Source organism: Triticum aestivum, chromosome 3D, assembly GCF_018294505.1.
Source record: "Triticum aestivum cultivar Chinese Spring chromosome 3D, IWGSC CS RefSeq v2.1, whole genome shotgun sequence".
Classification (NCBI taxonomy): domain Eukaryota; kingdom Viridiplantae; phylum Streptophyta; class Magnoliopsida; order Poales; family Poaceae; genus Triticum; species Triticum aestivum.
The window spans coordinates 271038210-271064979 of NC_057802.1; the positions used below are offsets into that span (position 1 = coordinate 271038210).

At 40.7% G+C, this 26770-nt stretch overlaps 1 protein-coding gene across 1 annotated transcript; it reads right to left on the minus strand.

The window, feature by feature from the left end:
* Positions 1 to 9434: 9434 nt before the first annotated feature.
* Positions 9435 to 13034, minus strand: LOC123078382 (ras-related protein RIC1). Its single transcript, XM_044500875.1, has 8 exons — positions 12760 to 13034; positions 12239 to 12311; positions 11194 to 11241; positions 11045 to 11092; positions 10886 to 10957; positions 10646 to 10801; positions 10449 to 10552; positions 9435 to 9727 (listed from the first exon to the last, which is right to left on the minus strand). The coding sequence occupies exons 1-8, from the start codon at positions 12771 to 12773 to the stop codon at positions 9631 to 9633; spliced, it is 612 nt and encodes a 203-aa protein (XP_044356810.1). The 5' UTR covers positions 12774 to 13034; the 3' UTR covers positions 9435 to 9630.
* Between the last annotated feature and the right edge of the window lie 13736 nt (positions 13035 to 26770).

A 26770-nucleotide genomic window follows, 5' to 3' on the forward strand; every position in this document is an offset into this window, starting at 1 on the left:
CCACTGTCATGTTTAGGGTTTTCTCCATTAAATGAATATTGCTCCAAAATACGTCAGCTGAAGGATTATCAACAAATAGAAGTGCGCGAACGCGGTAAAATTCCACAAAGCCTGCCTTGTAGGCACAAAATTGTAGGAAAAACATCACGTGAATTGGATTCATCAACTGTAAAGTAAAAAATTGCAGTAAGGTATTTTTGGTTTTAGTAAATATGTTGAATAGATCCGGGGGCCATAGTTTTCACTAGAGGAATCTCTCTCAAGAACATAGCATATGGCGGCGAGACAAATTACTGTTGGGTAATTGATAGAAAAGCGCATAGTTATGACGCTATTCATGGCATGATCAGTATATAGGTATTGCGTCCGTGACATGTAGGCCGACTACTGCATGCATCTACTACTATTACTCCACTTCGACAGCGCTTCTATGCTTGCCTCTCTAGGTATTTAGTTCATAACAAACATAGTAATGCATGAAGTACAATGACATAATGTAGATAGAATAAAATCAAGCAATATGATTGAACCCCATTGTTTTCCCCTTAGTAGCAACACTACAAATATGTGCCTCGCTACCCCTTTTGTCACGAGGTGAGGACACTGCAAGATTGAATCTACTACTATGCACTAATTCCACTAAAGATCTACTCATCAACTTGGCCAAAGAAAACTCATATATCGGAAAGCATTACATAGCTATAACAATCACACATAATAAAGTTTAGAAAAGACTCTATTACTTTCAATGAATAATCTGATCAGAAACCCACAATTCATCAGATCCCAACAAACACACCGCAAAACAAGATTACATCGGATAGAACTCTGAGGAGAACATTGTATTGAAGATCAGAGAGAGAGAGAGAGAGAGAGAGAGATCTAGCTCACTATGGAAATGTAGGTCTATGGTGAACTACTCACACATCATCGGAGGTGCAGCAAGGTTGATGTAGAAACCCTCCGAGATTGATTCCCCCTCCGGCAGAGTACCGACGAAGGCCTCCATATGGGATCGTGGAAGAACAAAATTTTGCGGCGGCGGAATAATTGTTTCGGGTCTCGCTCTGGTGCTTTTGGTATTTTAGGGAATTTATAGAAGTGGAATTAGGGCAAACAGTTACAAGGGGCCCACAAGCTCAAGTGCCAAGCCACCCCTAGGGGCGCGCCGTGTGAGCTTGTGGCCCAGTCATACATCTTGTGGCCTCCTTCCAAACCTCCTAGGGTCCCTTCTGGTCTAGAAAAAATCACCGTAAAGTTTCATTGCGTTTATACTTTGTTTGGTACTATTTTTCTATGAAACAATAAAATAGGCAAAAGCAGGAACTGGCAATGGCCACTAGGTTAATAGGTTAGTTCCCAAAAATGATATAAAATTGCATATAAACCATACAAGATTAATAATATAATAGCATGAAATAATCAAAAGTTATAGATACGTTGGAGACGTATCAGCATCCCCGAACTTAATTCCTGCTCGTCCTCAAGTAGGTAAATGATAAAAATAGAATTTTTGATGTTGAATGATGATGTCTACTACGCAAGCTTCTTCTTGTAGACGTTGTTGGGCCTCCAAGTGCAGAGGTTTGTAGGACAGTAGCAAATTTCCCTCAAGTGGATGACCTAAGGTTTATCAATCCGTGGGAGGCGTAGGATGAAGATGGTCTCTCTCAAGCAACCCTGCAACCAAATAACAAAGAGTCTCTTGTGTCCCCAACACACCCAATACAATGGTAAATTGTATAGGTGCACTAGTTCGGCGAAGAGATGGTGATACAAGTGCAATATGGATGGTAGATATAGGTTTTTGTAATCTGAAAATATAAAAACAGCAAGGTAGCAAGTGATAAAAGTGAGCGTAAACGGTATTGCAATGCTAGGAAACAAGGCCTAGGGTTCATACTTTCACTAGTGCAAGTTCTCTCAACAATAATAACATAATTGGATCATATAACTATCCCTCAACATGCAACAAAGAGTCACTCCAAAGTCATTAATAGCGAAGAACAAACGAAGAGATTATGGTAGGGTACGAAACCACCTCAAAGTTATTCTTTCGGATCAATCTATCAAAGAGTTCGTACTAGAATAACACCTTAAGACACAAATCAACCAAAACCCTAATGTAACCTAGATACTACAATGTCACCTCAAGTATCCGTGGGTATGATTATACAATATGCATCACAAAATCTCAGATTCATCTATTCAACCAACACAAAGTACTTCAAAGAGTGCCCCAAAGTTTCTACCAGAGAGTCAAGACGAAAACGTGTGCCAACCCCTATGCATAGGTTCATGGGCGGAACCCGCAAGTTGATCACCAAAACATACATCAAGTGGATCACGTGATATCCCATTGTCACCACAGATAAGCACGGCAAGACATACATCATGTGTTCTCAAATCCTTAAAGACTCAATCCGATAAGATAACTTCACAGGGAAAACTCAATCCAGTGCAAGAGAGTAGAGGGGGAGAAACATCATAAGATCCAACTATAATAGCAAAGCTCGTGATACATCAAGATCGTGCCACATCAAGAACACAAGAGAGAGAGAGAGATCAAACACATAGCTACTGGTACATACCCTCAGCCCCGAGGGTGAACTACTCCCTCCTCGTCATGGAGAGCGTCGGGATGATGAAGATGGCCACCGGTGAGGGTTGCCCCCTCCGGCAGGGTGCCAGAACAGGGTCCCGATTGGTTTTTGGTGGCTAGAGAGGCTTGCGGCAGCGGAACTCCCGATCTATTGTTTTCCCCGATGGTTTTAGGGTATATGGATATATATAGGCGGAAGAAATACATCAGGGGAGCCATGAGGGCCCACGAGGGTGGAGGGCGCGCCCAGGGGTGGCCGCGCCCCCCTACCTCGTGCCTTCCTCGTTGCTTTCCTTACGTACACTCCAAGTCTTCTGGATTGCTTCCGTTCCAAAAATAACTCTCCCAAAGGTTTCATTCCGTTTGGACTCCGTTTGATATTCCTTTTCTGCGAAACACTGAAACAAGGAAAAAAACAAAAACTGGCACTCGGCTCTGGGTTAATAGGTTAGTCTCAAAAATAATATAAAAGTGTTTAATAAAGCCCATAAACATCCAAAACAGATAATATAATAGCATGGAACAATCAAAAATTATAGATACGTTGGAGACGTATTAACATCCCCAAGCTTAATTCCTGCTCGTCCTCGAGTAGGTAAATGATAAAAACAGAATTTTTGATGTGGAATGCTACCTAACATACTTATCCATGTAATTCTCTTTATTGTGGCAAGAATATTCAGATCCATAAGATTCAAGACAAAAGTTTAATATTGACATAAAAATAATAATACTTCAAGCATACTAACAAAGTAATCATGTCTTCTCAAAATAACATGGCCAAAGAAAGCTATCCCTACAAAATCATATAGTCTGGCTATGCTCTATCTTCATCACACAAAATATTTAAATCAGGGGGGGAAACATCATAAGATCCAACTATAATAGCAAAGCTCGTGATACATCAAGATCGTGCCACATCAAGAACACGAGAGAGAGAGAGAGAGATCAAACACATAGCTACTGGTACATACCCTCAGCCCCGAGGGTGAACTACTCCCTCCTCATCATGAAGAGCGCCGGGATGATGAAGATGGCCACCGGTGAGGGTTCCCCCCTCCGGCAGGGTGCCGGAACAGGGTCCCGATTGGTTTTTGGTGGCTACAGAGGCTTGCGGCGACGGAACTCCCGATCTATTGTGTTCCCCGATGGTTTTAGCTTATATGGATATATATAGGCGGAAGAAATACATCAGGGGAGCCACGAGGGGCCCACGACGGTGGAGGGCGCGCCCAGGGGGGTGGGCGCGCCCCCCTGCCTCGTGCCTTCCTCGTTGCTTCCCTTACGTACACTCCAAGTCTTCTGGATTGCTTCCGTTCCAAAAATAACTCTCCTGAAGGTTTCATTCCGTTTGGACTCCATTTGATATTCCTTTTCTGCGAAACACTGAAACAAGGGGAAAAAAAGAAACTGGCACTAGGCTCTGGGTCAATAGGTTAGTCCCAAAAATAATATAAAAGTGTTTAATAAAGCCCATAAACATCCAAAACAGATAATATAATAGCATGGAACAATCGAAAATTATAGATACGTTGGAGACGTATCAAATGCTACCTAGCATTTCTACCATGCAATCTATTACTGTATGAATATTTGTGAAACGATGAAGTAATTGATATCAACATAATAATATACATGAATACTTGAACATAATCATTACTCTTCAAAACATACGGTGCTTAACGAATGTTATCCCTACTCATTGAATTATGTATGCATGGCATGACTCTGCCTTCATCACATAAATATAAACCATGAGCACCCCTGTGTCAAACCAGGCAATTGTATCATACTTTTTCTCACTTCAGCATTTTAAACTTCACTCAATATATGAGTGTGAGGCATAGACTTAGCAGTTAGCACTACGGGTGGAATAGAATAGGTTGATAGAGATATAAGGGAAGACAAAAAGTGAAGAAAGTCTCAGATCAACTCGGCTGATTGATAGGCAATGGAGAGGCCTTTCAATCAATATCGATGTTAGGAGTAGGGATTGCCATGCAACGGATGCACTAGAGCTATAAGTGTATGAAAGCTCACTACTGAAACTATGTGGGTGTGCATCCAACTTGCTTGCTTATAAAGACCTCGGGCATTTGAGGAAGCCTGTAATCGGAATATACAAGCCAAGTTCTATAATGTAAAAATTCCCACTAGTATATGAAATTGACAAATCATGGAGACTCTCTATATGAAGAACGTGGTGATACTTTGAAGCACAAGTGTGGTAAAAGGATAGTAGCATTGCCCTTTCTCCCTTTTTATCTCATTTTTTATTTTTTAACAACAATATCATGAACCCCATCCCCACTTTTTGGAGGAATCATTAGTCTCCATCACTCTTTACCTCACCGGGACAATGCTATAATAATGATGATCATCACACTTCTATTTACTTACAACTCGATAAACTGAAACAATATGACTCTATATGAATGCCTCTGGCAGTATACCAGGATGTGCAATGATCTAGTGTAACATGTATTACAATGATGAACGGTGGCTTTGCCACAAATATCATGTCAGCTCCATATGATCATGCAAAGCAATATGATGATGAACACACATGTCATGTGGATAGTAACCATGGAAGTTGCATGGCATTATATCTCGGAATGGCTATGGAAATGCCATGATAAGTAGGTATGGTGGCTGTTTTGAGGAAGGATATATGAGGCTTATGTGTGATAGAGGGTATCATATCACGGGGTCTGGATGCATCTGCGAAGTTTGCACTGACTCTCGAGGTGAGAAAGGGCAATGCACGCTACTGGAGAGGCTAGCACTATATGGATAGGTTGTAGTGTTGTATTAGTCCATGAACTCACATTAGTCATAGAGAACTCATATACTTATTATGGAAGTTTTATTAACCCTCGAAGCAAAGTACTACTCGCATGCCCTTAGGGAGGAGGTTGGTAAGAGTTAACCATAGGGTGCCCCGGATTCAAACAGCACAAAGGATGTCAATCAGACATAAAAATGCTCGAACATCCCCACCATGCCATGACCGGCATTTAAATGAGTAATACATAACAAGATTTAATATCAATATCTTTACTAGCTTATGATTATGAACCAATACCCTTTCATATTATTACATCAATATAATTAAATCACACGTTTTATATTCAGCGATCATCATGAAAGTTTTTATTATATCCCTCTTGTATACCTATCATTTTCAGACTAGTCCCATAACCCGTGCACATTACCACTTCCTGTTTAAGAGACTCTCCAAAAGATTTAAGTAAAGCATGAGAGTGCAAATTATTTATGCAAAATATAACCACCACTGTGCTCTAAAGATATAACTGAAGCACATGAGCAACTGCATAGCGCAAAAGATATAAGTGAAGCTCATAGAGTACTCTAACAAATCATGATGAATGTGTGTCCCTCTCAAAAGGTGTGTCCAGCAAAAAAATGATTGTGGCAAATTAACACGCAAACTAATAAAACTATGGCACAATATGCTCCAAGTAAAACTCATGGCATGTGATGAATAAAAATATAGCAACAAGTAACATACTGATGAATTGTAGATGAAAGAAGCTTAGACGCTTGGGTCTTCCTTGAATATTACATTGGGGTGCCTTGGGCATCCCCAAGCTTAGGGTCTTGCCGCTCCTTATTCCCTCATTCATCGTGATCTCACCCAAAACTTGAAAACTTCAGCGCACAAAACCCAAAAGAAACTTCGTGAGATCCGTTAGTATAATCGGTAAACCATAAACTTAGTTACTGTTGTAAATTGATTCATAATTATTATTACATAATACCTACTATATTCTAACTTCTCCATGACTTATACCCCCCGATATAATCCATAATATCACTAATATAAGCACACTATACAATAAAAAACAGAATCTGCCTAAAACAGAATAGTCTCAAATGATCTAAACTAAAACCATACTTTTGTAGCTACAAAAAATTTGAAAAATTAGGACAAGTAGACAATATGTATCTTAATACTATGTACAAATTTCAGGCCAAGATCACGTGCCAGGAAAAGGAATAAATTCCTGCACTAGGCACAAAAGTTTCTGTTTTTGCACAAAATCAACTCAACTATAATCCAAATAATCCCAAAGGCCTTACTTGGCACAAACACTAATTAAAATATAAAAACACAATCATTACAGTAGCAAAAATTATGTCATCACACAAAAACAGGAAATGAAAATTGCAAATAAGATAAATATTGGGTTGCCTTCCAACAAGCACTATTGTTCTATGCCCCTAGCTAGGCATAATGCATAGTTTCAAGTATTATTATAACCATAAGGGAGATCATTCATGTTCATATCATATTCCCTTCTCTCAGCAGAAAGTTTTCTAATAGGCAAGCAAAAATAATTGAAAGGGCTAAAGTTGATAGGATCCGGATCCGTGAGCAAATTTGGGAGGAGGTTTCTCCTTTGACCCCTCATAAGTGATAGTTATCTCTTCATTATATAAGTTTCTATAAAGGTAGTCTCGTAATTTTTCTTTAAGTCCACAACCTAGTCCCAAATTTCCTATAGAAAATTTATCACTGTTTTCAGAAAGTTTTCCAATCAGAACATCTTGGGGAAGCATAAAGGATTATAAGCAACGTAATTCGTAGATTTTAGTCTTCTTATCTCATCTTGATCTTAAAGGATTTCTTCTATAGGTGGGCATTCACTACCTATTCTGTAGTGGGCAAATATCTATTTTGCCTCTTTCATTAAGTGATCAAATTCATGAACTAGAAATATTGTAGCAAAACATTTAACTGAAGGATCATGAATATTGGAGAATTCTAGTTACACTCTTTGTATAGCAGGATGCATGTGCACAAATTGTCTTTCAAATTCTACTATGAGTAATGATATAGCATTCGCAAAACTAGTGGTTCCATTGAGAATAGATCCCCCTACCATAGGTAAAGAACCAACACAGGTAAAGAAGTCTTGAATAATACCCCTTCCAATAATATCACTACTATTTATTCGAAGTCTTTTTGTGTGCATGATACTGGTTTCATTTTTACTACTAGGATCATCATCGGCAAGATTATCAAATACTTCTTTATGAACTTTATCATTAGCAACCTCATCAAAAGCTTATTTTAGGGTTTTCATCTCTTACTAGGTTTAGTAACATGGCTTGATGATCATAAGGCTCCGCACTAGTGGCGGGAGCGACATTAACTTTCTCTTGACACATAGTGACAATTCAAGCAAGCAAGCAAAATAAAATGTTTTTGTGTTTTTTTTTAACGAGACTAATAAAAGAAAATACAGGCAAATGAAAAATAGAACAAGTAAATGATAATGTGTATGAAGAAACCTTGAGTTGTTTGATAAATCTCCCCGGCAACGGCGCCAGAAATTATTTCTGCTACTTGTGAGTTGCGTTGGTTTTTCTCCGAAGAGGAAGGGTGAAACAATGTAGTAGCGGATAGTACTTTCCTCAGTAGAGAATCAAGGTTTATCGAACCAATAGGAGATTCATGCAAACAACCGTCGGCAGTACTTACACACACAAGAGCAGATAGTTGCACCCAACACGGGCAAGAGGGTTGGCAATCCCCTTATACTCATTAATTACAAGGATTAAATCTGATAGTAGTAGATAGCTAAATTGTAAATTAAAATAAAAGTAAATAAATTGCGGTAAGGCATTTTTTGTTTTAATAAATATGTTGACTAGACTCGGGGGGGCATAGTTTTCACTATTGGCATCTCTCAAGAACATAACATACGGTGGGTAAACAAATTATTGTTGGGCAATTGATAAAAAAGCGCATAGTTATGATGTTATTCATGATATGATCAGTACATAGGCATTACGCCCATGACAAGTGGATCGACTACTGCCTGCATCTACTACTGTTACTCCACTTCGAGAGCACTCTCTATGCTTGCCACCTACTGGCGGACCAGGGGAAGGACAAAGGCAGGCGTCGCGCGTCCGCTGCATGTCCCTGCTACAAACACAGCCTAAATTTAGGCCTGGAATGGGTCACACGCGGTCAAAAAGCGGACGCTGGTCCGTTTGCGTCGGCGCGTTGGACCGTCTTTTATGTCCGTTTCGACTTAAACGAACACCCGCGAACAGTTTGAGTCGGCGTTTTGAAGTTGCTCTTGTTGACGTATAATGTGCTACCTAGTCTCTTTCATCAGATCGGTTTTTTGGTTGCATTGGCTAGAGCATGCACTTCTACAGCTCTTACCCCCTGGTTTGTCCTACTCTTGTTGCGTTGTATGCATGTAGTCGCCAGCCCTTACGCCCAGGGGTCGGAGGGCGAGGCGTTGGGGCCAGCCAATACCGAAGCGAGGACTAGGGATGTGCAGCGCCATGGCCATCGTTGCAGGTCTAGAGCAAGCAGCAGTTTTTTGTTAAGCCGCGCGATAAGAGAGGCGCATAAATAATGTGGAAAAACTGGATGGGCCGTAGTTATAGCCAGCCGTGGGAGACGCGACAGCAATGTTGAGCCATGCCACTGTCGAGCATACATGCACTTAGGTTTTTATAGCAAGCTTTTGTGACACAGCCACGATAGCGGCAGCCATCGATCATCGGAGCTAGGCAGTGAATTTTATCAAAATGTACATTATATAACGGTGTTTACAGAAGGGAGATAGAGTATTTGCTGTTTAACAATCATCTGACAAGCAGGTACCAAACATAACAGCTGCAACGTAAGTGGTCTTCAAAAAGCAGCATTCCACGGATAGAAGCAAATATGTCTTCCCTGAGAATATAATGCCAGGTGAATTTATGATCGCTCATCGTCGCAATACAGTCACCAGCATTGAACTTCAAAGCATGGAGACATGAAACATTAACCAAACGAGGGTGAATAGTAAACGACACACATTAAAATAGCAATATTAACAGTCAGCTAAAACAGGCCACAGCATCTGCTGCACTGTTGTAGTTAGGGGACATGACACTTCTTCCAACAGACGGCATGATAGTAGTACACTTAATTTACAGGGGAAGAACAACCAATTGAGTTTTGCAAGAACACTACTGTGATCTTTGAGTGTTGATCAAGACGAGCAGCATCCGTTCTGCTGAGCAACAGGCTGACCCCGCATTTGCACGGTGGCAGGCTTGCTGGCATTTCCAGCCGGCTGGCTTGCCATCCTGTTCAAAAGAGGTAGCAAAGAGAATTAAGATTTAACGCCTATTATACACCTACTCCCTCCGTCCGAAAATAATTGTCATCAAAATGAATAAAAAGGGATGTATCTAGAACTAAAATACGTCTAGATACATCTCTTTTTGTTCTTTTTGATGAAAGTATTTTCAGACGGAGGGAGTACTATTCATGTAAATATAACAGAAGCAGATATAATGGTTACAAATCGGATTTACTGGCACTAGATTTAAACTACTGGCTTTCAAAATTTAGTACCTCTAAAATGGTGTTACTGCTGAGTCAGCATAACACTTGTAACTACTCCCTCCGTTTCTATATACTCCCTCTGTCCCAAAATAAGTCTCAACTTTGGGGATACTAACTTTTTTCCAAAGTTAGTACAAAGTTGACACTTATTTTGGGAAGGAGGGAGTATAAGATAAGTCGTAGAGATTTCAATACGTATTACATACGGATGTATATAGACATATTTTAGAGTGTAGATTCACTCATTTCGCTCCATATGTAGTCCATATTGGGATCTCTAAAAAGACTTATATTCAGGAACGGAGGGAGTACATAAGATGTATTTGATGAGCCAAATTGTTATCACTACAAGACTAACTTCCATGCATGTCTACTGTGTCCGTGTAACACTATTTTCATTCATATATATCCAGAATGGGTATGACAGCACAAGGTGTAGAATATGAATTGTATTGTCACCTGTTCTTTATCTCTGCGGCCATGGTCATAAATGCCTTTTCCACATTTGTTGCATCCTTGGCACTGGTTTCCAGGAATGGTATTCCAATCTCATCGGCAAGGGCCTGCAATCGGCATTCACAAGTATGTGATTTTAATAACTAATCGCATCACATGTAGGAACTACATACAAGGGTAATGGATGCACAAACAATTACCTTGCCAGCCTCGTAAGAAACCACTCTGCTCTCAGCTAGATCGCACTTGTTCCCCACCAAAAGCTTGTTCACATTTTCACTAGCGTACCTGTCGATTTCATTAAGCCACTGTTTGACGTTGTTGAAGCTCTCCTGGTCAGTCACATCATACACAACCTGTGCAACAGAAGGTACAATAATATGAATCATGGGTATTGATCTAGTCAAGATATATAATGACAAATGTTGAACAGAGCTCACAATGATGCCATGGGCACCGCGGTAGTAGCTGCTTGTGATGGTCCTAAATCGCTCTTGGCCAGCAGTATCCCACTGAAGGTTAAGAACATGTTGAAAAATCAGAGCTGAAACTTCTAACTTGTAAGGACAATGTAGAGCTTTCTACAATGGGTTACTTACAATTTGCAGCTTTATCGTCTTCCCATCTTGCTCAACGGTGCGGATTTTCTAACAAGTCAAAAGCAGTGAAAAATATATACAACAGGGGGCATGTGCGCATGCTATACAGAAAATTAACTTCATGTAAGCTCGCAAAGGAATCAACTTACGAAGTCAACACCAATAGTACTGATATAGCTCTCCAGATATGAATCATCCTGTAAATGTGGTCAGTAAGATCATCAGTTTCTTGCATCGGAAAAAAGGCTGAGCTAGTTCACAGAAGTTGATTCAGAATATCAACACTCGTCTAGAAGGTTTTGTGCTAGATGCTCTTTGATGAACACACTGAATGCTGCTAAAGATGAGAGAAATATGGAGAGCCTACAAAACTGTTGGTTTTTGCTAGTTTCCAGCAACTAGCGACACATGCTAGGCTCTGCTTACTTGACATTAACAATATAATATACTTCATATTGCAAATAATATCCTTAACTTGAGTACTGAATTAGTACATACTATGAGAGAGACGGAATAGACGAAACATTCGTAACTTGTCAAAAGGCAAATAATTACAATGCATTTTAGATTATTCACAAAATTTAGAAATTGATTTAATACTATATTTGGTTAGTAGTTTTCTCTGAAACTGCGGTGAGATCAAAGCCCAAGATAATGGTAAGTTTTCTAATTTTTTGCTAAATATAAGATAATGGCTGTCCAGCCAAGGGTAACATGCCGGCTGTGTTTGGTTAGCCCCCGACAAGCTCTGCATAACTTTTTGGTAAAGCCAAATGTGAGAATCTTCCAGCATTTGAAGTTGTTGTTTGGGTTCCACTTTCCAAACGGAATCAAATGGGTAAAGGAGTTGAATAAAACACAATGTAACGCGATCACTATTGTTTTTGCAAACCTTGTTCATAGCATGGCATCCCTAACAGTCATCTAGCACAGCAATGGCTACTATAAACTGACAGGGTAAATGGGCAGCAACAACAACAAGCAAGAGAAAAAAATGGCTTACTAACCACTTTTGTGGTGTTCATCCCTGCTACAGATTCCTAACATTTGATTGATGGTAACTTGGTGCTTTGTATGAGAGGCGCATTCATTCAAATTAAGAAAAAGTATCTCTATGTTTTCTGGCGCCCTTCCACACTGCATCTACATGAAACAATTTTATTCAAAGAGATGGTAAAAAGGAGCAATCCTTACCGCAAACCTCAGCAGCAGGCAGGACTTCCCCACGCCCGAGTCCCCAATGAGCAGCAGCTTGAAGAGGTAGTCACTGCATAGTCACGCAAGCATCTCATCGCATCGTTTTGCACATCTAGACAAGCTAATAATACATGCTACTAACAAGTGGAAGTAACAACCCACGGAGAAGACACATCTAAACGAGACTAAAAAAGCCCCAACTTCTACAACTAGAAGCACTCGGTAGGGGCACCGAGATAACGGTGGCGTACGTAGGAGGCACAAATCCGGTGGGCCGAGACGAAGATGAGCGCATCCGAGAATCTGCTATCTCCGGCATGGATGGAACTTAATACAACTAGATCCGCGATCGTACAAGTGAAGTCCAGCGAGGGCGCAGATCCACGAGAGGAGCACGAATCGGTGGCCATCGGACACACCCGAGGGCGAGATCGGCCGCCTCCAAAACCCAACACTGAGAGATTCCATCCAGAACTCTAACAAGGTAGGTAGACGAGAGGGAGTGAGGAGGTCCGTACTATTCAGGATTCATGGCAGCGGACGGCGGCGGAGAGTTTCTAGGAGACGAGGCGGCAGGCGATTTCCCGGGAGGCGAAGGCGACGACCGAGGGAGAGGAAAGGTGAGAATTTGGGGAGAAGGTGGGGAGAGGAAAGGAGAGCGAATAAAAAAGGAGGGTCTCTGGGTTGTCGAGTGGGGCACGTCTCGTCTCGTGGAGTCCAGGCCACGGTCACACACGTAAACTCCACGACCACCCGGGGTGGTTTGTTTCGCCAGCTGGGCCTGCAAGTCTCCGCTCAGCCGGAACCACCTCGGCTTTGGGGTGGTCGGGCTAACGCCAACTCCACCACGCGACCTATTCTGTCGTCCCCGTCTCAACGGACAAACGAGACGGTCCAGCGCGAGAGCAAATGGACTTTTGTCCATTTTGTGTCCGCTTTTGACCCATCCGCGGTCCAAGTTTGCGTCGCTTTTGGGGTGAAACGGACACCACGCGGACGCGCGGGCCGTTTGCGCGTGTCCTCCCCTGGCCGCCCGTCGGTGGCACAGGGCGGGCCTTTTTCTATTCGCCCCCCTCCCTTCCTCTGGCCGCACCCCCTCCACTCTTCCCCACTCTTTCCCTTGCCGCCGCCGCCGTTGCCATTGCAGCCGTGCAGTTCGGACGCGCGCTCGCCCAGCTCCTTCCCCTCGGCGCCGCCCGTCGACCCAACCACGACCACCTGGTTTGCGCACCCGCCGGCCGGATTTGGGGCGGATCCGGTCGGTCTTGAGCTCGCCCGGCTGTGGGAGGCGGGCCGCGCCATGGACTGGCCGGGCACCTCGCCGGAAGGCCCTGGCAGGGCCGCAAGGCCACATGCAGGCAGTGGCTCCATCCCCAAGCTTAATATCCTACTCGTCCTCGAGTACGTAAATGATAAAAACAGAATTTTTTATGTATAATGCTACCTATCATATTTAATTATTTATCCATGTAATTTTTTTATTGTGGCATGAATGTCCAGATCCATAAGATTCAAAACAAAAATTTAATATTGACATAAAAACAATAATACTTCAAGCATACTAATAAAGCAATTATGTCTTCTCAAAATAACATGGCCAAATAAAGTTATCCCTACAAAATCATATAGTCTGGCTATGCTCCATCTTCATCACACAAAGTATTAAATCATGCACAACCCCGATGACAAGCCAAGCAATTGTTTCGTACTTTTGATGTTCTCGAACTTTTTCAACTTTCATGCAATACATGAGCGTGAGCCATGGATATAGCACAATAGAATATGGTGGTTGTGGAGAAGACAAAAAGAAGGAGATAGTCTCACATCAACTAGGCATATCAACGGGCTATGGAGATGCCCATCAATAGATATCAATGTGAGTGAGTAGGGATTGTCATGCAACGGATGCACTAGAGCTATAAGTTTATGAAAGCTCAAAAAGAAACTAGGTGGGTGTGCATCCAACTCGCTTGCTCACGAAGACCTAGGGCAATTTGAGGAAGCTCATCATTGGAATATACAAGCCAAATTATATAACGAAAAATTCCCACTAGTATATGAAAGTGACAACATATGAGACTCTCTATTATGAAGACCATGGTGCTACTTTGAAGCACAAGTGTGGAAAAAGGATAGTAACATTGTCCCTTCTCTCTTTTCTCTCATTTTTTTATGCGCTTCTTTGGCGACTTTTTTTGGGCATCTTTGGCCTCTCTTTTTGTGGGCTTCTTTGGCCTTTTTTGTGGGCTTCTTTGGCCTCCTTTATTTTTTATAAAGTCCGGAGACTCATCCGAACTTGTGAGGGAATCGTAGCTTCCATCATCCTTTCCTCACATGGGACAATGCTCTAATAATGATGATCATCACACTTTTATTTACTTACAACTCAAGAATTACAACTCGATACTTAGAGCAAAATATGACTCTATATGAATGCCTCCGACGGTGTACCGGGATGTGCAATGATCTAGCATAGCAAATGTAATCAAAAGACGGACAAGCCATGAAAACATCATGCTAGCTATCTTACGATCATGCAAAGCAATATGACAATGATGGTGCGTGTCATAATAAAACAGAACGGTGGAAGTTGCATGGCAGTATATCTCAGAATGGCTATGGAAATGCCATAATAGGTAGGTATGGTGGTTGTTTTAAGGAAGGGTATATGGTGGGTTTAATGCACCGGTGAAAGTTGTGTGGTACTAGAGAGGCTAGCAATGGTGGAAGGGTGAGAGTGCGTATAATACATGGACTCAATATTAGTCATAAAGAACTTACATACTTATTGCAAAAATATATTAGTCATCAAAATGAAGTACTACACGCCTGCTCCTAGGGGGATAGATTGGTAGGAAAAGACCATCGCTCGTCCCCGACCGGCACTGATACGTCTCCAACGTGTCTATAATTTTTGATCGTTCCATGCTATTATATTATCCATCTAGGATGTTTTATATGCATTTATATGCTATTTTATATGATTTTTGGGACTAACCTATTAACCTAGAGCCCAGTGCCAGTTTCTGTTTTTTTTCTTTTTTTAAGTCTTACAGAAAAGGAATACCAAACGGAGTCCAATTTACCTACCAATTGTTGTGGATTTTTTATGGACCAAAAGAAGCCCCCAGAGTAAAAGAGTTGGCCAGAAGAGTCCCGAGCCGTCCACGAGGGTGGAGGGCGCGCCCTACCCCCCTGGGCGCGTCCCCCTATCTCGTGGATGACTCGGAGACCCCCCTGACGTGAGACTGACGCCAAAAATTCCTATAAATACAGAAACCCCGAAAAGAAACCTAGATCGGGAGTTCCGCCGCCGCAAGCCTCTCTAGCCACCAAAAACCAATCGGGACACTGTTCCGGCACCCTGCCGGAGGGGGAATCATCACCGGTGGCCATCTTCATCATCCCGGCGCTCTCCATGACGAGGAGGGAGTAGTTCACCCTCGGGGCTGAGGGTATGTACCAGTAGCTATGTGTTTGATCTCTCTCTCTCTCTCTCTCGTGTTCTTGATTCGGCACGATCTTGATGTATCGCGAGCTTTGCTATTATAGTTGGATCTTATGATGTTTCTCCCCCTCTATCTCTTGTAATGGATTGATTTTTCCCTTTCAAGTTATCTTATCGGATTGAGTCTTTAAGGATTTGAGAACACTTGATGTATGTCTTGCATGTGCTTATCTGTGGTGACAATGGGATATTCACGTGATCTACTTGATGTATGTTTTGGTGATCAACTTGCGGGTTCAGTGACCTTGTGAACTTATGCATAGGGGATGGCACACGTTTTCGTCTTGACTCTCCGGTAGAAACTTTGGGGCACTCTTTGAAGTTCTTTGTGTTGGTTGAATAGATGAATCTGAGATAGTGTGATGTGATACGTCTCCAACGTATCTATAATTTTTGTTTGTTCCATGCTATTATATTATCTGTTTTGGATGTTTAATGGGCTTTAATATGCTCTTTTATATTATTTTTGGGACTAACCTATTAACTGGAGGCCTAGTGCCAGTTTCTGTTTTTTTGCCTATTTTAGTGTTTCGCAGAAAAGGAATATCAAACGGAATCCAAATGGAATGAAACCTTCGCGATTATCTTTCTTGGACCGAAAGCAATCCAGAAGACTTGGAGTTGAAGTCTGGAACGCCACGAGGCAGGAGGGCGCGCCCAGGGGGATAGGCGTGCCCCCACCCTCGTGGGCCCCTCGTAGCTGCACCGACGTACTTCTTTCGCCTATATATACTCTTATACCCTAGAAACATCAAGGGGAGTCACGAAACCACTTTTCCACCGTCGCAACCTTCTGTACCCGTGAGATCCCATGATGGGGCCTTTTCCGGCGATCTGCCGGAGGGGGAATCGATCACGGAGGGCTTCTACATCAACACCATAGCCTCTCCGATGAAGCGTGAGTAGTTTACCACAGACCTTCGGGTCCATAGTTATTAGCTAGATGGCTTCTTCTCTCTCTTTGATTCTCAATACAAAGTTCTCCTCGATGTTCTTGGAGATCTATTCGATGTAATACTCTTTTGCGGTGTGTTTGCCGAGATCCGATGAATTGTGGATTTATGAACTTGATTATCTATGAATATTATTTGGTTCTTCTCTGAATTCTTATATGCATGTTTTGATATCTTTGCAAGTTTCTTCGAATTATCGGTTTAGTTTGGCCTACTAGATTGATCTTTCTTGCAATGGGAGAAGTGCTTAGCTTTGGGTTCAATCTTGCGGTATCCTTTCCTAGTGACAGTAGGGGAAACAAGGCACATATTGTATTGTTGCCATCGAGGATAAAAATATGGAGTTTATATCATATTGCTTGAGTTTATCCCTCTACATCATGTCATCTTGCTTAATGCCTTACTCTGTTCTTATGAACTTAATACTCTAGATGCATGCTGGATAGCGATCGATGTGTGGAGTAATAGTAGTAGATGTAGAATCATTTCGATCTACTTGACACGGACGTGATGCCTATATTCATGATCATTGCCTTAGATATCTTCATAACTATGCGCTTTTCTATCAATTGCTCGGCGGTAATTTGTTCACCCACCGTAATACATGCTATCTAGAGAGAAGCCACTAGTGAAACCTATGGCCCATGGGTCTCTTTAAATTATATTTCATCTCTTTTATCTACATTGCATCTCGTTTACTATTTTGCAATCTTTACTTTCCAATTTGTACAACAAAAATACCAAAAATATTTACTTTACTATCTTTATTAGATCTCACTTTTGCGAGTGACCGTGAAGGGATTGACAACCCCTTTATCGCGTTGGTTGCAAGGTTCTTGATTGTTTGTGTAGGTACTAGGTGACTTGTGCGTTGTCTCCTACTGGATTGATACCTTGGTTCTCAAAAAACTGAGGAAAATACTTACGCTACTTTGCTGCATCACACTTTCCTCTTCAAGGGAAAACCAACGCATGCTCAAGAGGTAGCATGATGCATATAGTATAATCATACCCGAGGATACTTGTGGTGACATTGGAGTATCTAGGTGACATTAGGGTTTTGGTTGATTTGTGTCTTATGGTGTTATTCTAGTACGAACATTAGGATAGATCGAACGGAAAGAATAGCTTCGTGTTATTTTACTACAGACTCTTGAATAGATCAATCAGAAAGGATAACTTTGAGGTGGTTTCGTACCCTACAATAATCTCTTCGTTTATTCTCCGCTAGTAGTGACTTCGGAGTGACTCTTTTTGCATGTTGAGGGATAGTTATATGATCTAATTATGTTATCCTTGTTGAGAGAACTTGCACTAGTGAAAGTATGAACCCTAGGCCTTGTTTCGAAGCATTGCAATACCGTTTGTGCTCACTTTTATCATTAGTTACCTTGCTGTTTTTATATTTTCAAATTACAAAAACCTATATCTACCATCCATATTGCACTTGTATCACCATCACTTCGCCGAACTCGTGCACCTATACAATTTACCATTGTATTGGGTGTGTATGGGACACAAGAGACTCTTTGTTATTTTGTTGCAGGATTGTTTGAGAGAGACCATCTTCATCCTACGCCTCCCACAGATTGATAAACCTTAGGTCATCCACTTGAGGGAAATTTGCTACTGTCCTACAAACCTCTGCACTTGGAGGCCCAACAACGTCTACAAGAAGAAGGTTGTGTAGTAGACATCAAGCTCTTTTCTGGCGCCGTTGCCGGGGAGGCTAAGTAAGCGGCATTAACACCCCGTCAACTAAGCTCTTTTCTGGCGCCGTTGTCGGGGAGGTTAGTGCTTGAGGGTATATCTTTAGATCTTGCAACCGAATGTTTTTGTTTCTTGTTTTATCACTAGTTTAGTCTATAAAAGAAAACTACAAAAAATGGAATTGAGGGTGCCTCATATGCTGCATCTTTTTAATGTCTTTCGTGAAAATAAGGATTCTGATAATTGTGCTCAAGTGTTAGAAGAAGAATGCATTAAAATGTTTGGCACTATATATTTGAATGATGAGTATGATTGCAATGTTGTTAGTATGAATTCCTTGAATATCCATGATTCTAATGATATGCAAAGCCACAAGCTTGGGGATGCTATGTTTGATGAAGATGATATTTTTAGTCCCCCAAGTTTTGATGTGCAAATTTATTCTGATGAAAGCATGCCTCCTATCTATGAAAATTATTGTGATGAGATGTATGCTATAAAGAATAATGATAACCATGAAACTTGTCATCTTGATTTTAATTTTCAATTGGATTATGCCTCACATGATAGTTATTTTGTTGAGTTTGCTCCCACTACTATTCATGAGAAGAAATTTGGTTATGTGGAGAGTGATAAAAATTCTATGCTTGCAGATCATGAAAAGAATGCTTTATGTGATGGTTATATTGTTGAATTCATTCATGATGCTACTGAAAATTATTATGAGGGAGAAATATATGCTTGTAGGAATTGCAATAATATCAAGTTTTCTCTCTATGTGCTTAAAATCTTGAAGTTATGCTTGTTTTGCTTTCCTATGCTAGTTGATTCTTGTTCCCATAAATTGTTTGCTCACAAAATCCCTATGCATAGGAAGTGGGTTAGACTTAAATGTGCTAGTCATATTCTTCATGATGCTCTCTTTATGTTTCAATTCTTATCTTTTATGTGAGCATCATTGAAATCATCATGCCTAGCTAGGGGCGTTAAACGTTAGCGCTTGTTGGGAGGCAACCCAATATTATTTTTGTTCTTTGATTTTTGCTCCTGTTTAGTAATAAATAATTCATCTAGCTTCTGTTTAGATGTGGTTTATGTTTTAATTAGTGTTTGTGCCAAATAGAACCTTTGGGAAGACTTGGGTGAAGTCTTTGCGATTTTGCTGTAAAAAACAGAAACTTTTGTGCTCACTATATTAGCTATGATTTTTTACAGAAGAGTGATTTTAAGTTGATTCTTTTTGCAGATGATTAATAGACAAATTACTCACGTCCACCAATTTATCTCAGAATTTTCGGAGTTCCAGAAGTATTCGAACGAATCAGATTTTTACAGACTGTTCTGTTTTTGACAGATTCTGTTTTCTATGTGTTGTTTGCTTATTTTGATGAATCTAAGAGTAGTATCGGAGGGTATGAACCATAGAGAAGTTGGAATATAGTAGATATTAAACCAATATGAATTTAGAATGAGTTCACAACAGTACCTAAGTGGTGATTTATTTTCTTATACTAACATAGCTTACGAGTTTTCTGTTAAGTTTTGTGTTGTGAAGTTTTCAAGTTTTGGATAAAGATTCGATGGACTATGGAATAAGGAGTGGCAAGAGCCTAATCTTGGGGATGCCCAAGGCACCCCAAGGTAATATTCAAGGACAACCAAGAGCCTAAGCTTGGGGATGCCCCGGATGGCATCCCCTCTTTCGTCTTCGTTCATCGGTAACTTTACTTGGAGCTATATTTTTATTCACCACATGATATGTGTTTTGCTTGGAGCGTCATTTTATTCTCTTTCGTTTTGCTTGATGTTTGAATAAAATACCAAGATCTGAAATTCTTAAATGTTAGAGAGTCTTCACATAGTTGCATAATTATTCAACTACTCATTGATCTTCACTTATATCTTTCGGAGTAGTTTGCCATTTGCTCTAGTGCTTCACTTATATCTTTTAGAGAACGACGGTGGTTTTATTTTGAAGAAATTAATGAACTCTCACGCTTCACTTATATTATTTCGAGAGTCTTTTATAACAGCATGGTAATTTGCTTTGGTTATGAATTTAGTCCTAATATGATGGGCATCCAAGAGGGATATAATAAAAACTTTCATATAAAGTGCATTGAATACTATGAGAAGTTTGATTCTTGATGATTGTTTTGAGACATGAGGATGGTGATATTAGAGTCATGCTAGTAGATTAATTGTGAATTTGAGAAATACTTGTGTTCAGGTTTGCAAGTCCCGTAGCATGCACGTATGGTAACCGTTGTGTAACAAATTTGAAGCATGAGGTGTTTATTTGATTGTCTTCCTTATGACTGGCGGTCGGGGACGAGCGATGGTATTTTCCTACCAATCTATCCCCCTAGGAGCATGCACGCAGTGCTTGGTTTTGATGACTTGTAGATTTTTGCAATAAGAATGTGAATTCTTTATGACTAATGTCGAATCCATGGATTATACGCACTCTCACCCTTCCACCGTTGCTAGCCTCTCTAGTACCGCGCAACTTTCGCCGGTACCATAAACCCACCATTTACTTTCCTCAAAACAGCCATGCAACTTTCCACCATTCCGTTTATTATGACACGCTCCATCATTGTCATTGCTTTGCATGATCATGTAGTTGACATCATATTTGTGGCAAAGACACTATTCATAATTTTTTCATACATGTCACTAGATTCATTGCACATCCCGATACACCGCCGGAGGCACGCATATAGAGTCATATTTTGTTCTAAGTATCGAGTTGTAATCCTTGAGTTGTAAATAAATAGAAGTGTGATGATCATCATTATTAGAGCATTGTCCCGTGTGAGGAAAAAAAGAGAGGCCAAGGAAGCCAATGAAAAAAAAGAGTGGCCAAAGAAGCCAAACAAAAAAAGAGAAAAAGAGAGAAGGGACAATGCTACTATCCTTTTTCCACACTTGTGCTTCAAAGTAGCACCATGATCTTCATGATAGAGAGTCTCTTATTTTGTCACTTTCATATACTAGTGGGAATTTTTCATTATAGAACTTGGCTTGTATATTCCAGCGATGGGCTTCCTCAAAATGCCCTATGTCTTCGTGAGCAAGCAAGTTGGACGCACACCCACTTAGTTTCTTTTGTTGAGCTTTCATACATTTATAGCTCTAGTGCATCCGTTGCATGGCAATCCCTACTCACTCACATTGATATCTATTGATGGGCATTTCCAAAGCCCATTAATAAGCCTAGTTGATGTGAAACCATCTTCCTCTTTTTTGTCTTCTCCACAACCACCATTCTATTCCACCTATAGTGCTATGTCCATGGCTCACGCTCATGTATTGCGTGAAAGTTGAAAAAGTTTGAAAATACTAAAATATGAAACAATTGTTGGCTTGTTATCGGGGTTGTGCATGATTTGAACATTTTGTGTGACGAAGATGGAGCATAGACAAACTATATGATTTTGTAGGGATGAACTTTCTTTGGCCATGTTATTTTGAGAAGACATAATTGCCTTCTTAGTATGCTTGAAGTATTATTATTTTTATGTCAATATTAAACTTTTGTCTTGAATCTTTCGGATCTAAACATTCATGCCACAATAAAGAAAATTACATTGATAAATATGTTAGGTAGCATTCCACATCAAAAATTCTGTTTTTATCATTTACCTACTCGAGGACGAGCAGGAATTAAGCTTGGGGATGCTTGATACGTCTCCAACGTATCTATAATTTTTTATTGTTCCATGCTATTATATTATCCATCTAGGATGTTTTATATGCATTTATATGCTATTTTATATGATTTTTTGGGACTAACCTATTAACCTAGAGCCTAGTGCCAGTTTCTGTCTTTTTTTCTTTTTTGAGTTTTACAGAAAAGGAATACCAAACGGAGTCCAATTGACCTGCCAATTTTTGTGGATTTTTGATGGACCAAAAGAAGCCCCCGGAGTAAAAGAGTTGGGCCAGAAGAGTCCCGAGCCGTCCACGAGGGTGGAGGGCTCGCCCTACCCCCTGGGCGCGTCCCCCTATCTCGTGGACGACTCGGAGACCCCCCTGACATGAGACCGACGCCAAAAATTCCTATAAATACAGAAACCCCCGAAAAGAAACCTAGATCAGGAGTTCCGCCGCAGCAAGCCTCTGTAGCCACCAAAAACCAATCAGGACCCTGTTCCGGCACCCTGCCGAATGGGGGAATCATCATCGGTGGCCATCTTCATCATCCCGACGCTCTCCATGATGAGGAGGGAGTAGTTCACCCTCGGGGCTGAGGGTATGTACTAGTAGCTATGTGTTTGATCTCTCTCTCTCTCTCTCTCTCTCGTGTTCTTGATTCGACACGATCTTGATGTATCGCGAGCTTTGCTATTATAGTTGGATCTTATGATGTTTCTCCCCCTCTATCTCTTGTAATGGATTGAGCTTTCCCTTTGAAGTTATCTTATCGGATTGAGTCTTTAAGGATTTGAGAACACTTGATGTATGTCTTGCATGTGCTTATCTATGGTGACAATGGGATATTCACATGATCTACTTGATGTGTGTTTTGGTGATCAACTTGCAGGTTCAGTGACCTTGTGAACTTATGCATAGGGGTTGGCACACGTTTTCGTCTTGACTCTCCGGTAGAAACTTTGGGGCACTCTTTGAAGTTCTTTGTGTTGGTTGAATAGATGAATCTGAGATTATGTGATGCATATCATATAATCATACCCGAGGATACTTGTGGTGACATTGGAGTATCTAGGTGACATTAGGGTTTTGGTTGATTTGTGTCTTAAGGTGTTATTCTAGTACGAACTGTAGGATAGATCGAACGGAAAGAATAGCTTCGTGTTATTTACTACGGACTCTTGAATAGATCGATCAGAAAGGATAACTTTGAGGTGGTTTCGTACCCTACAATAATCTCTTCGTTTGTTCTCCACTATTAGTGACTTTGGAGTGACTCTTTTTGCATGTTAAGGGATAGTTATATGATCTAATTATGTTATCCTTGTTGAGAGAACTTGCACTAGTGAAAGTATGAATCCTAGGCCTTGTTTCGAAGTATTGCAATACCGTTTGTGCTCACTTTTATCATTAGTTACCTTGCCGTTTTTATATTTTCAGATTACAAAAGCCTATATCTACCATCCATATTGCACTTGTATCACCATCTCTTCGCCGAACTAGTGCACCTATACAATTTACCATTGTATTGGGTGTGTTGGGGACACAAGAGACTCTTTGTTATTTGGTTGCAGGGTTGTTTGAGAGAGACCATCTTCATCCTACGCCTCCCACGGATTGATAAACCTTAGGTCATCCACTTGAGGGAAATTTGCTACTGTCCTACAAACCTTTGCACTTGGAGGCCCAACAACGTCTACAAGAAGAAGGTTGTGTAGCAGACATCAGCCACTCATAAGGAAGACAATCAGTAAATAAATCATGCTCTGACTTCATCACATAACGGTTCACCATACGTGCATGCTACGAGAATCACCAACGATTATTTCTACCAATCCACAATTACTCACTAGTATGACTCTAATATCACCATCTTTATATCTCAAAACAATCATAAGGAATTAAACTTCACATAGTATTCAACGCACTTTATATGAAAGTTTTTATTATATCCCTCTTGGATGCCCATCATATTAGGACTAAACTCATAACCAAAGCAAATTACCATGTTGTTTAGAGAGACTCTCAAAGTAATATAAGTGAAGCATGAGAGTTCAACAATTTCTATAAAATAAAGCCACCGTCGTGCTCTAAAAAGATATAAGTGAAGCACTAGAGCAAAATTGCCTAGCTCAAAAGATATACGTGAAGCACATAGAGTATTCTAATAAATTCACGATTTATGCGTGTCCCTCTCAAAAGGTGCGTACAACAAGGATGATTGTGGCAAACTAAAAAAGCAAAGACTCATATCATACAAGATTCTCCAAGCAAAACACATATCATGTAGTGAATAAAAATATAGCCTCAAGTAAATTTACCGATAGACGAAGACGAAAGAGGGGATGTCATCCGGGGCATCCCCAAGCTTAGATGCTTGGCTGTCCTTGAATATTACCTTGGGGTGCCTTGGGCATCCCCAAGTTTAGGCTCTTGCCACTCCTTATTCCGTAGTCCATCAAATGTTTACCCAAAACTTGAAAACTTTACAGCACAAAACTCAATAAGAAAACTCATGAGATCCGTCAGTATAAGAAAATAAATCACCACTTTTTGGTACTGTTGTGAACTCATTCTTTATTTATATTGGCGTAATATCTACTGTATTCCAACTTCTCCATTGTGATGCTCGGATAATTAAGCTACAGTAACCTTCTGCTAATGATGCCAGGTCATCACTCTTACTGTTGCTAATCATCGGTTGATCCAAATAGCAATACAAATTCAAATTCAATTTAAAGTCAGAAATTTAAAGTTCTCATAATGTCGAAACAAAAATGTTCAAACTGTGCGAATTAATTCATAAGTATTATTTGTGAAGAAACCACGATTTTATAGAAGGTTTTAATTGCACTAAAATATTTGAAAACAATGACATTAACAATTAATTAAATGCCTTTCCGTTTATGAAAAATTCAAACAAACTCGAAAGCCTCCCAAACTAGTTTGTGGCAGTGCTAGTTGATGCAAGGTATTTATGTGGCCAAGTCCCACTTTTTTACAAAATACCGTTGCTAGCTAAAAGAAAATGCAAAAGAAAAGAACAAATGAAAGACGGAAAAAAGGAGAAAACAACAGGACTCCCCCCTCACTGGGTGATACGTCTCCAACGTATCTATAATTTTTGATTGTTCCATGCTATTATATTATCAACCTTGAATGTTTTATATGCATTTATATGCTATTTTATATGATTTTTGGAACTAACCTATTAACCTAGAGCCCAGTGCCAGTTTCTGTTTTTTTCCTTGTTTTTGAGTTTTGCAGAAAAGGAATATCAAACAGAGTCCAATTGACCCGAAACTTTACGATGATTGTTTTTGGACCAAAAGAAGCCCACGGAGTACCGGAGATGCACGAGAAGAGTCCCGAGGCCACCACAATGGTGGAGGGCGCTCCCACCCCCTAGGGCGCGCCCTCCGACCTTGTGGGCCCCTCGTGGACTCCCCTGACTTGTTCTCGACGCCAACACCCCTTATATATCCCCAAACCTCCAGAACAGAACCTAGATCGGGAGTTCCGCCGCCGCAAGCCTATGTAGTCACCAAAAACCAATTGGGACCCTGTTCTGGCACCCTGCCGGAGGGGGAAATCATCACCGGTGGCCATCTTCATCATCCCGGCGCTCTCCATGACAAGGAGGGAGTAGTTCACCCTCGGGGCTGAGGGTATGTACCAGTAGCTATGTGTTTGATCTCTCTCTCTCTCTCTCTCTCTCTCTCTCGTGTTCTTGATTTGGCACGATCTTGATGTACCGCAAGCTTTGCTATTATAGTTGGATCTTATGATGTTTCTCCCGCTCTACGTTCTTGTAATGGATTGAGTTTTTCCTTTGTATCTTATCGGATTGAGTCTTTAAGGATTTGAGAACACTTGATGTATGTCTTGCATGTGCTTCTCTGTGGTGATAATGGGATATTCACGTGATCTACTTGATGTATGTTTTGGTGCTCAACTTGCGGGTTCTGTGACCTTGTGAACTTATGCATAGGGGTTGGCACACGTTTTCGTCTTGACTCTCCGGTAGAAACTTTGGGGCACTCTTTGAAGTTCATTGTGTTGGTTTGAATAGATGAATCTGAGATTCTGTGATGCATATCGTATAATCAAACCCGCGGATACTTGTGGTGACATTGGAGTATCTAGGTGACATTAGGGTTTTGGTTGATGTGTGTCTTAAGGTGTTATTTTAGTATGAACTCTAGGGCTGTTTGTGATACTTATAGGAATAGCCCAATAGATCGACCAAAAAGAATAACGTTGAGGTGGTTTTGTACCCTACAATAATCTCTTCGTTTGTTCTCCGCTATTAGTGACTTTGGAGTGACTCTTTGTTGCATGTTGAGGGATTGTTATATGATCTAATTATGTTATCATTGTTGAGAGAACTTGCACTAGTGAAAGTATTAACCCTAGGCCTTGTTTCCTAGCATTGCAATACCGTTTTTTCTCACTTTTACCGTTAGTTACCTTGCTATTTTTATATTTTCAGATTACAAAAACCTATATCTACTATCCATATTGCACTTGTATCATCATCTCTTCGCCGAACTAGTGCACCTATACAATTTACTATTGTGTGTGTTGGGGACACAAGAGACTCTTTGTTATTTGGTTGCAGGGTTGTTTGAGAGAGACCATCTTCATCCTATGCCTCCCACGGATTGATAAACCTCAGGTCATCCACTTGAGGGAAATTTT

What these genes read in the sequence shown, in the direction of transcription:
- LOC123078382 (XM_044500875.1), bottom strand. An exon ending in TTTCTTACGAGGCTGGCAAG is followed by an intron (nt 10,553 to 10,645) that starts GTAATTGTTTGT and finishes TGCCGATTGCAG; the next exon opens with GCCCTTGCCGATGAGATTGG. An exon ending in GCCGCAGAGATAAAGAACAG is followed by an intron (nt 9,728 to 10,448) that starts GTGACAATACAA and finishes TCTTTTGAACAG; the next exon opens with GATGGCAAGCCAGCCGGCTG.